Below are 12757 nucleotides of genomic sequence, written 5' to 3'. Positions count from 1 at the left end.
GAAGGACCAGCGAACACATCGCTAGTCCTAAGCGGCTGTTCATAAAGGATGCGTCCGTGGCAGTGGAATGGGAAATAATAACTCGAGGTAATGAGACGCAAGTTGAACTTCTTTTAACTTGAGCAAAGCGTTTTTAGAATGTCCTTTCATTTGCGTGCTAGACGCGGGTGCAACAGCAAAACAAGTCCGTCAAGCACAAAAATACCTTTAATGTTGTGATGTCATGCTTTCATGAAGGTTGACAGGCTGAAAGGTGCTGTTGTTATCTTTGTTTTTACAAAAGATTTTCTTCTAATAATATTGTTATCCATGTGGAGACATGTCCACTCACACTCTCTCTCTCTCTCTCTCTCTCTCTCTCTCTCTCAATTCAATTCAATTCAAATGAGCTTTATTGGCATGACTTGTACAGTATTGCCAAAGCATTGGCCATTACATAGGCAATGAACAAATAATCAATAAAATTAATCAGTAAACAAATGCATGAATACATTTATAATTTTGTTTACTAAAATATCAAACAATCAAAAAAATAATTATTTGAAAATTTGTACAATTTATCCATCTGAGGTTCCACTGGTTGTCTTCATTTCATGGCATGAAGAGACATATTTTGCAGCAATTATTTCACATTTGGGCATTTCTCCCAGTACATATGGGAGTTTGAGTTTCTGTGTGTCTGATATGGATTCGAATTCAGGGTATATTTGGGAAATGTTTGCAAAGTGTTTTTGTCTTAGTGTATTATATTTGGGGCATGAGTTTAGAAAGTGCAGCTCTGTCTCGACCTGTCCCCTGTCAAACTGGGAGCAGAGTCTCTCCTCTTGTGGGAGCCAGCTCTGTCTGTGGCGACCCTTCTCTATGGCCAGGCTGTGTTCACTCAGTCTGTATGTTGTCAACATTTTTCTTAGTTTTGGACATTTTATCGTACTCAGGTAATTTGCCAGTGTGAATTCTCTTTTTAGGGTCAGATAACATTGTACTCTACTTTGTGTTTTGGTCGTTTCTTTCCAGTATTCAATATATTTTTCTTTCTGCTTGTTGATAATTTGGTTTGGTCTGCTTGATTTGGCGTTGCTGTCCTGAGGCTGTTGGGTACTGGTTACTGCAGAGAGCCTCAGCCTCTCTCTCTCTCTCTCTCTCTCTCTCTCTCTCTCTCTCTCTCTCTCTCTCTCTCTCTCTCTCTCTCTCTCTCACTATCTTTGTTGGGATTCTCCATTGACGTAATGGTTGTTATATTGTACAAACTGTATATTCTGTCTCCTTACACTAAACTGACCCCTAAACATACCCATCACACACACACACACACACACACACACACACACACACACACACACACACACACACACACACACACACACACACACACACACACACACACACACACTAACCCGACCCATCACACACATTTTCAAAAAAAATCATTCTGTGTGATTTAATTTAGGCCCAGAGTGACACAGGTCCCCATGAGTGTGTGTGCATTCAGGTTTAAGTCCCCACCACGTTAGAAAAACATGTACACACTCACACACTGCATAGATACTTCATTATTTAATCACACTGGCTTCACAGCAGGTTGTCAGATTAATTTAGCTGTTTTTTTGTTGTATGTACCAGTGTCACTCTGAAAAAAGCGTCACTCTGCGTCTCGCTTTGGAAATGTTTTGTTTGCTCTGCTAAACTATAATTACTAAAACTAAAACCGAAACTAAATAAAATAAAAACTAAATAGAAATGTGTTTGCAAAATAAAAACTAAACTTAAACTAACAAAACCATTAATGAAACTAACTAAAACTAAACTTAAAGGACAAGTTCGGTATTTTACACTTAAAGCCCTGTTTACAGATCGTTTCTGATGAAATAGAACGGTTAAGATTAAAATGTGGACACATGCTGCTGTCCCGAGAATTTTAGGTTTATTTCGCTTTCCCCCCCACCTACACAATGGCAGCCTATGGGCACTGGAACAATCCTTCATAAAACGCATTAAACTTTCGTTTACAAAGACGTGAAACTCACCGAGTGGTCAGGGGTGTTCAATGATATGCTCACAAAAAAATCGCTGCAAAAGATGCTTTCCAACAGGTGTTTTACCATTCGTTGTAAAACTGTGGACCTATTTTTCCAAACGCCTCACACCCGTAGATTCTTCCGTTGAGAGCTTGAATAATAAACACTCCAGCCCAGTTGGTGGCGATAATGCACCTTTGCCAATTACAAGCAAACCACTGGCATTTCATTGAATACACAGAAGAAGCAGAAGAAGAAGCGGCGGAGTAATACCGTACCGCACACAGCCCATCCAATTCAAGTCAATGGAGTTGGACAAAAACTACGATAAAACCTGTTGGAAAGCATCTTTTGCAGCGATTTTTGTGTGAGCATATCAGTGAACACCCCTGACCACTCGGTGAGTTTCACGTCTTTGTAATCGAAAGTTTAATGCGTTTTAGGAAGGATTGTTCCAGTGCCCATAGGCTGCCATTGTGTAGGTGGGGGGGAGAAGCGAAATAAACCTAAAATTCTCGGGACAGCAGCATGTGTCCACATTTTTATCTCAACCGTTCTATTTCACCAGAAACGATCTGTAAACAGGGCTTTAAGTGTAAAATACCGAACTTGTCCTTTAAAGGGGTGATGAACTGAGAAATCAAATTTTCCTTGAGCTTTTGACATATAAGAGATCATCATACTATAATAATATCCTGTAAGTTTCAGAACTGAAAACTACCTTGTTAGTCCAATAAAAGCTTTTATAGACATCAGGCTCAGCAAACGACTCGTTTTTCAAAGTGGGGAACTATGACGTCAAAGAGGATAAAACACCGCCTCCACAAAAGAAGATCAACGCCTACTTCAACACGGCCTGTTTAGCCCCGCCCACCGATTCGCCCAAACATGCTAAATAACATAGGACGACATGATGATTGCTACCGGATCGAGCTACTTCCAAGCAATAAACATGCTGTTTACTAAATATTGTGCAGTTCCTGTTTGTGGAAGAAGACCGTCTGCATAAGCTTCCTTCGGATTCCAGCATGGTTAAACTTTATTAAATCAGTCAATCACAATTTCCCGACGGATCTGCCAGCAACATGTAAGTAACCATGTGTATTCTAATGCCTGATCTGCGATCAGTGATTTCTGTGTAATTATTCAAGTTCAGATATTTCTCTTAAAATCGTTCAATACTGTTTATGCATCAGCGACTAAACGATCAACTTCACATAATTTCTCGTAGTATTATGAAAATAATCTTTTTTTAAACTGTTATTAAATTATATAGCCTACAGAAAGCGATCAAAGAACGATCCCTTTCGCCCAAGCTGTCAATCAAACAGCACAGCGCGAGCCGCGAGAGCTTATCTGGACACTTACCAAACTCGTGATGAAATAATGACACTGTTACACTAGGCTACACAACGAAGCTCTTACTGTGTACTCACATCGTGTTTGCATTGTGATTTGGTGTAAGCATTTGTGAGAGTGCAAAAATTGCGTTGCAATGATAAGATCTTTATTCACGCGATCAACAGACTGTCTGTCATCTGCTCAGTCAGTGCTCATCATGCTGCAACCTTTCATGTGATGGAATAGATTTAAATATAATGCTTTAAACGATACTTTTCACGATTTGTTAATCTCGATAGCTGTATTAGTAAAAACGTAGTACAAGTTTTCGAGAGAGTTCCTGTAATACTAGCTATTTCATTGCAAGCATGTCAGCCAATCACAGCAGTGGGCGTTTGCACTGCAGTCTCACAGCAGACACGCCCCTTAAAACGGAGCGTTCAAATCTGAGGCAGAAATCAGGCTTGGAAAAATGGCTTTTATTTATAAATTATGACAATTTTTTATGTAAAAATCATACTAACATTATAAGGGCACCCCAGGCAACATTATAAAATAATAAAACAATCCAGTTCATGACCCCTTTAAATTTAAAGCAAAATTGAAAACGATATTAAAATAAAAACTAATTTAAAAAAGCAAAACTATAATAACCTTGTGCTGAACATTATTGATCCTTGCTGTTTCATATAATGCAAGTCAATGGGTGCCGTCATTTTTAGTCAAAAAAACATATATGCAGACAAAAACAAATTACCTGTAATACACAGCCTATGCAAACGGTCCTGAGTGCTTTCAAGACAGTGTGCAGCGCGAGCTGGTTTTATTCAGCAAGGATGTGTTAAATTGATGAAAAGTGATAGTAAAGATTTATATTGTTAGAAAAGATTTCTATTTAGAATTAAAGAACCGGCATTTTAAAAAATAAATAAATCAACGAATCCTGAAAAAAGTATCACAGTTTCCAAAAAAATATTAAGCAGCACAACTGTTTCCAGCATTGATAATAAATCAGCATATTAGAATGATTTCTGAAGGATCATGTGACACTGAAGACTGGAGTAATGGCTGATGAAAATTCAGCTTTGCATCATAGAAATAAATTATATTTCAAAGTATATTAAAATAGAAAACCATTATTTTAAATTGTAATAATATTTCATAATATTATTGTTTTATTTTTTTATTTTTGATCAAATAAATGCAGGCTTGATAAGCATAAGAGACTTCTTCATTTTGAACAGTACTGTATATATATACACACATACTAATGTGCCTAAGACTTTTGCACAGTACTGTATTGGACAGTGGTGTGATTACTAATGAGGGTCACCTGCGTGCTGCACCTATCTCGTAGCTTTGGAAGCGTAAAAGGGGGAGCAACGGCAGGGAAGGACGAGAGAGGACCAGGCCTGGACTTTGTTATGTTTTGTTTATGTGTGTGCGGCAGTCGTCCATGAGGGGCTGCCACTTTTACTTTCGTTTTGTGTTTATTTTGGATTAAAGTTTGTGAAACATTCGCCGGTTCCCGCCTCTTTCTTCCCATAACAACATACCTTGCTACATGTTCACAAGTGCCCAAAAGTTCCAAAACCTAGAAATGCACAAAATCAACAGTTGCTTCTTTCCAAACAGGTCTGCCCAGCCATGATTGAGGATAAGGGTCACCGCGTGACGGACTACTTCGTTGTAGCTGGCCTCACAGACAAGTCCACACCACTAGAACAGGATTTATCTGAAACCAAGTCCAGTGGACCTAAGGCATCTATCACAGACCTGGCTGTCATCAACAAGTCTGCTGGAGAAACTGTGCCTGAAGGTTTTACATGCATTGAGAGCACCTACAGCGGCCAGCCGGCCAATCTCAACCATGGCAGCCTCAAGAGCCCAGAACTCTTCTTGTGTTACAAGAGGGGTCATGGAAAGCCCCCACTCATTGACGTTGGGTGAGTTTTTAGTGTGAATGGCTGTCCCTCTGTGTATCTGTACCCTTGAACAGATTATTATGTAAACAGAAGTCAAACATGAAGTCAAAACAGGTTTTTATGACTTTGTTTAGTGTGGAAGCCATAAAAGTAATTCTCATTATTGTAAGAGCATTGGGAGCGTCTGCATGATCTGTTTGAGTCAAGACCATCCAGGCTCATTGTAAATTCTTGTCATAATCATGCAACCCTATTGCAGGACTTTTTAAGTTAATAACAAAAAAATGCAAAGGTAATTTATCAAAACGGACAGGCTTAATAAAATGGTGTCCATATTCTTCAGAGTGGAACGGTAACTAGAATAATATTATGTAATATTTTTAGATCTAATGTTTTTAATTGGCAGATCAGCAGTTTACTAGCTATTGCCATCCTTGACATGAATCAAGTTTATCTGTTGTCAGTGCAAAGCACTGTTGTTGCTGCCACCACTTTCATGAGACCCACACATATTTTCAGCATTCAGTGTTGCAAGCAGCCTAGTAAAATGTGTGCACCACTACGACTTATTCTGGACTATGATGGAATGAAGATAATACAAATTTGTAGGGGTAGATGGCTGAATACCTCACTAATTTCTGAGTGATTTATTACTTATGCAATAATAATAATAATACAACAGACTTGATACAACAGTAATAAAATAAATCAAATTAGAAATAAGTTGTGGGTTGCATTTGAAGCAGAAAGTTTTACATCAAATTACAATGATGATCCAATTATGTTAACAAAAATCATACAGTGCACCGGCAATTTAGTTTAAATTGATCCCCACAGTTGTGGTGTTGACCAGTCTTGAAATACAATCCCGTTCTCTAAGTCTGAGACAAGAGACAAGTCCAAGTACAAATGCGGTTGAGACCAGGACAAGACCAAGACCTTAAGAAATGGTCTCGAGCGGTCTCGAGACCAAGACCAGTCTCAAGTACTACAACACTAATTTAGGTTAATTGTTAAAAATTTATTTAATTTAGTTCATTCTGTTTAAACAATTACTTTCTGTATCTTTACTCTTCATTTTATATGAATTACATATTCTCATTCAAATATCCTCCCCTATGTTTTTTTGTTGTTGTTTTTTGTTTTTTTTAGTTTAGTTTTTTTTACAATCCACACCCTACATATATACTCCATTTTTCTAGTCATAATCAACCTATTCCATATCCATAGCTAGCTGAATAACAGAAGTGGGGCACATGCATTCAAAATCTATTTGTGGTCTCCATTCAGCATCAGCTGACAGTGAGTTTTAAAATTCAGCTCAAGGTCTTCACTCTTTTATGGATATAGCTTACTACTTCACCACCGTCAGTCCCACCCCTGCCTGAATCATTACCCTCCCTGATCCTCACCATAACCAAATCACAGCAAGGACACCATTTCCCCTTTTAGTTATCACTAAAATCCCCATTTTTAGTAAATGTTCATTGTGATTTAAAATAAACACACTCTAAGGCATGACTCAACACCCATTGTATCTTGTCTTCGCTCACCATGCTACACTATTAAGTATCAATATGATGTAATCACTATGGCACTCACTGTGTTAAAGCTTTTAAATCTATACTCCATATCCCATTTGGGCTCTCTGGAGTCCAGAGAGAGTGTCTCTGCATAATTGGGTGCCTGAACAGCACACCACCTTCAGTACTATGGTGCTACAGCAGATTACCATATTTTTTTAAAGGACAGTTAAATTAACACGGCTAAAAGCTTCTGAATATAAAAAGGACTTCTTATTTTAGCTTTGAGTCATTTTCAATCTTTCAAAGTAAATCTTTTTAATCAACGAAAATATAGCATGTTTTTCTAGCTATCCATCTTATTCTGCTCTAAACAATGGGCGCTGCCATAACGACGACTCCGGTTCCATACTTCCGGTTCGTAGCGCTTGACCTGTACTAGTAGCGAGAGAAGTTCAGTTTTAACGCTAACCACTCTAAACGTTTACTTTATTGAATGCATCTGATACGGAATCGGACATGGGCATTATCTCCTTCTTATCTTATGCTCGAAACACTCAGTTTCTAAAAAGTTTGAAATCTTCTTTGAATTGTTAAAACAAATAACAACAGCACATGAGGAGCTTGAACTCATTCTCTCGCTGCTAGTACAGGTCAAGCGCTACGAACGGAAGTAGGCAACCGTAGTCGTCGTCATGGCAGCGCGCATTGTTTAGACTGAGCAGAATAAGGTGGATAAGCTATATTTTAGCGTCAGGTTCTCAGCAAAAACATGGAATAGAATTTATGCGATGAACAGATTTAATATAGGCTTTTATTCACATATAAACATTGATCAATGCACTTACATAGAGCTAATCTGTCTATGAACTTTTTGAAACAGTTTTGGGGAAATTGACTTTCAATGGAGTGACAATGGAGTGATCAACAGTCTGCCCTCTATTTTTTGTTTGAGAGTCACAAAAGCAAAACAAAAAAAGATCTCAAGGACAAATTAAACATAAGGTAGCAGTGTCATTATTGTACACTGCTAGATGCTGCTATTAAGTAAAAAGGCAAGTTTTTTTGTGGTTCAATTCTAGTAGGGTTGGGCAATTTAAATCGTGATATTGTTATGCGCATCTCGTCAGTAAAGCCGGTTCCTTGATTAGTAGTAAATCGCCATCACCTGCTTTCAGATGGAGCGGCATTTACTACAAAGAGCCGTAGTTAACTGACAAGCTGAGCCATATCGCATTAATATCGCGGACATATCGCCTGCGATAATTAATGCGATATGGCTCAGCTTGTCAGTTAACTACGGCTCTTTGTAGTGAATGCCGCTCCATCTGAAAGCAGGTGATGGCGATTTACTACTAATCAAGGAACCGGCTTTACTGACGAGATGCGCCTAACAATGTCATGAGATATATCGCCCAACCCTAGTATACACACTAAAACGGTGTGTTTTTCTGAGCCCCCAAAAATGACAATTTAAACATGCTGTAAAAAATTATCTGTTGGGTATTTTGAGCTAAAACTTCACATACACACTCTGGGGACATCAGAGACTTATTTTACATCTTGTGAAAAGGGGCATAATAGGTGCCCTTTAAAGCACATTAAAAACACAACATAGACATACAAACAACATTAAAAACTTGATTTTCACCACAGTGGGACTTTAAAGGTGAGTAAATGATGACAGAATTTGAATTTTTGGGTGAACTAATCTGTGATCAGTGTTTCTTCTTTGTTGTAGGGTCCTGTACGAGGGTAAAGAGCGTGTCATTCAGGGTTGTGAAGTCATTGAGGCCACACCGTTTGGCCGCTGTGCAAACGTCAACAACAGCTCTGCCACATCTCAGCGCATATTCATCACATACCGCCGAGCGCACCCAGTCCAGCCCCAGAACTCACTGGCTGTGACAGACATCTGCGTCATCATCACAAACAAGGGCGAGACTCCTCCTCATACTTTCTGCAAGGTGAACAAGAACCTCAACTGTGGCATGGTGAGTTGGCCTGAAGATCAAAATAATGTCAAACAAAATAGTCCATTGTGCAATTCTCCACCATAGAAAGTCAATAAAATAAAATGCTTAGCTTACATGGCTTTAATATATTAAGACAGTGATATTAAATGATCAAGTTCAGTATACACCTTATTCAGGGTTGGGGAGTAACGGAATACATGTAATGGCATTACCTAATCAGGATACAAAACTCTGGTAACTGTAATTCGTTACAGTTATGTCAAAAAACAAAGTAATCAGATTACAGTTGTATTTTGTAAAAAATTTGAATACTGTCCGGATTACAGTGGTTTCACTTAAAACTAAATAAATTAGTATTTTGACATAATAACGCTATATTGACTGCAGTGATGGCTGGATCACGGTTATATCCGTGGAGACTGTGGATATTCCGTGGGTCTGGCGGTCCAAGTAATAACATAACATTCCAATTAATGCGGGTGGGTCGCGGGTCGATGAGAGATAAATCATTAAAGGGGTGGTTGAATATGATTTCACTTTTCTAACTTTAGTTAGTGTGTAATGTTGCTGTTTGAGCATAGACAACATCTGCAAAGTTACAGTGCTCAAAGTTCAAAGCAAAGGAAAATATTTTCTTTTAAAGAAATTGCTTTTTAAGGACTACAACAAATGGCTGGTAAGGACTACACAACATTCCTCCAGGGTTAGTGACATCACTAACCCTAAAATTTACATAAACCCACCCCCGGGGACGCGATTTATAGATTATCAAGACAGAATCTGCTAATCAATGACTAGATAACTACACATAAGCTACATAAATTCACCAACTAACCATTCAGAAATGTTGTCTACATGATGTCACTCTTAAGTCTCTCCATCTTTCTGACTTCGGTTTGAACATAAAAGGCTAAAGGTTTTTGAAATTTCCAGTGCATGTCTGTGTGATGTAAAAGGACACAAGCTCTTGAAGCTCCACCCTCTGTGCCTGGAGCAGCAGCTCATTTGCATTTAAAGGAACAAACACAAAAATGGTGCGTTTTAAAAATGCTCACATCAAAGACTTATTTTACATCTTGTGAAAAGGGCATTACACCACCCCTTTAATGTGTTAATTTTAATAAAGACACAGAACTCATTTCACTGTTAAACTAAATGAAAGTGCATCACTCTTTTACTTTCATTTTCAAAAACATCATATATCTCTTCAGGGAAAACTGATCAGAGAAAACATATGCCTAGAGCACCTCCTAGTGGTCTTTATATAAAACGCAAAGGAAAAAAACTACAATATTGCTTAACTTAAAGCTGGGGTAGGTAAGAATGGTCTAAAAAACTTATTTTTCAAATTTGTTTAAACTTTATGTATATATCAATACATAATTAAAATGTAAGTATTCTGAAAAAGAAAGCATAAAAATCGAGTGTATGTAGACCTCTAACGACTGTTTTAAAGACAGCTCATTATTTCCATTCAGTCCACCCTCTCCCTTCTGGGGTCCTTTCAAAGCCACGCCCCTAAAACACATGAACGCGCGACTCCGACCGAAGACGCATTATTTACCTGAGACAAGCGGAGAGGAAGGAGCGCAGTGCATGTAGCATCATGTCAGAATCACATGTAATGTAACTTTATAACATTGCACTCTTTCTATGAGTTATAAATAGCCAGTAAGATAATATAACGGTAACTAACGTTGCAGTAGGCTATGTAAATAATTATTCTAGCGATATGTAATGCTAAATAAGGTTTGCTAGTACATTATTTTAGCAACATGACAAGCCAGTGAATTAGCAGGTTTCAATTGTTGCTTTGCACAGTGCGTGACATTTTATCTGTATGTTATGCGGCTAGAGTTTTAACACTGAGTCAATGGGCTCCGACGGGCTTGTTTATCGTCATCGGTCTTTTTCCGTTTACCTGTCTTTGTTGTATGAGCAGGTTCCACTCGAGAAATTGGTAGTTTTGGTTGTTTGTCCGCCATTAGCACAGCTGCTCGGCGCACCGGCAATCTTGATTTTGAATGATGGTACGCGCTGTGCAAGAGAGGGGCGATCAGCGCGTACGCGAACTTGATTGACACTGCTAAGACACTCCTCCTGGCTCTGAAGGCATCTGATTGGTTCTTTACACTCGGACCGAGTGGCAGTGATTGGTCAGAGTTTTTACTGTCCTGCAGCTGCTACAGAGGTCTGATTGTTTTCATTCCTTTTTCTGAACACATAATGTATTGACTACTCTCAGGATGGAAGGACCATTTCACCCAGTATAAAAAAAAGTGTTTCTGAACAGGATTACCTACCCTAGCTTTAATAACGTTCTAAAAATATAAACAAGCTTAGCAGAAGTTATTTTGATAAGAATGATTTCTAACATAATAATGGAAATATGAACTAGTTTACAGCTTAATTTTTCATCAGGCACTAATTTGCAGACTCTCATTACGATACGCAGTTGTGCAGTTACTTGTTTAAACAGCAATGGAGGCAAAACAGATCTGAGAGAAATTTAGAAAAGGAGAATTAATAACAAAAAAGGAAGGAAGGAAAGAAAACCTTATTGGAGCATTTTACTGAAATGGTTAACCAGGACGAATTAAGGGTAAGGTATGTGATATGTAACATCCGTGAAGCTCTGTATGTTATGTCAGTAAACTCATAAAGCCTATATCCAACCTTTGCTTGGGTGCTTGGGATGAACGTATTTAATTTCTTGTGTGTGTGTTCGGGAAGTTGCAGGTACGTAAATAGTGACAATTTATGTTTGAAGGGAGGTAAAGCCTGTGTTTAGTCTAATAAGGAGAGTTTTAGTGGGAGATGTTATGTGGTTTATAGGTACACCATAACCTTTATAGGAGGCTCAACATAAGGACCACACAGTATGTTCATTGAACCCACGGCTTTATATATCCCCCCTCAAAAAAACACCAGCACAAGGTTGCTACTAGGGCTGGGACAATATATCGATGCATCGTGAATCGAGAAATGATTCTGGATCGATTCCAATTTTTCCGAATGCATTGCGATTCTCTCTCGAATCGATTCTGAGTTTCGTTTTTAACAGCAGATGGCACTGCATGCTTTTGAAACAGCGTGCTTGTGAACCTTCTATAAAATAATCGAAAATAATAATTCGAAAAGGTTGAAGCGAATTACAAGGGTGTTTGCAGTGGGCTGTTTACATTAATCTCGCATCATAAAAGCATTCTGAGGTGCAAGTAGATTCTCAGACTCAGCTGAATGCACAAGCGTTCTTCTTCGTGAGCATTTGAGCGTCCGGTTAAAAATTAGCCTATAGCGCCATCTCCTGTTAAAAACTAAGCTCAGAATCAATTCGCGATGCATTCAGAAAAAAATTGAATCGATCCAAGAATCGCGATGCATCGATATATTGTCCCAGCCCTAGTTCCTACCTCAGTAGTTAACCTGATACTACATCCATAGGCGTCGATTTCGGGGGGGACGGGGGACGGGGGGGAGGCGTACCCACCAGATTTCGTCATGAGTCATTTTGCACCCACCACTTTTAACTTCCGTCCATATTAATTTGACATTTGGTTAGATTTTTTTGACCGTTTTCAGTGGTTGTGTGGAGCAATATGAGAGAGAAATGTGGTAATCATTGTCTGACCCAACAAAAAAACATTATAATATTCATTTTATTTTATTTTCCGTGTTCGCATTTATGAGGGAAAAAACAACGTGTCAGTTCTCGGTTACGGACGTGAGCGCTCTGAAAGCGGCACTAAAAGACTGCTTTAAAACTTTCACAGAGACCTCAAACAGAACAGCTGCCTTTCTTTAAAGTGAATTTCGTTTTGTATTAATTATATCTTAATTTTAATCAATGTTTCATGAACCAATTGCCTGGATTTAATAAATAAGAAGTAAATATAGCAGAATCACGACATGGAGGCGCCGGTGAGTGAACTGGAGTTCGTCTCATAAATGAACCGAAACTCAGCGTATAATGCACA

At 38.5% G+C, this 12757-nt stretch overlaps 1 protein-coding gene across 6 annotated transcripts in view; it reads left to right on the top strand.

The window, feature by feature from the left end:
* dennd4c (DENN/MADD domain containing 4C) overlaps positions 1-12757 on the top strand; it is a 228618-nt gene that overhangs the window by 65707 nt on the left and 150154 nt on the right. For all 6 annotated transcript variants that reach the window (XM_079866350.1, XM_079866349.1, XM_079866348.1 and 3 more), the window contains exons 2-3: positions 4992-5302; positions 8546-8798. In XM_079866350.1, the coding sequence (XP_079722476.1) occupies positions 5004-5302; positions 8546-8798 (552 nt within the window). In that variant the 5' untranslated portion in view covers positions 4992-5003. The remainder of the gene's footprint in view (positions 1-4991; positions 5303-8545; positions 8799-12757) is intronic.

The sequence above is a fragment of the Squalius cephalus genome (assembly GCF_949319135.1).
Source record: "Squalius cephalus genome assembly, chromosome: 3".
NCBI lineage: Eukaryota > Metazoa > Chordata > Actinopteri > Cypriniformes > Leuciscidae > Squalius > Squalius cephalus.
This window is presented reverse-complemented; position numbering and strand designations above follow the sequence as displayed.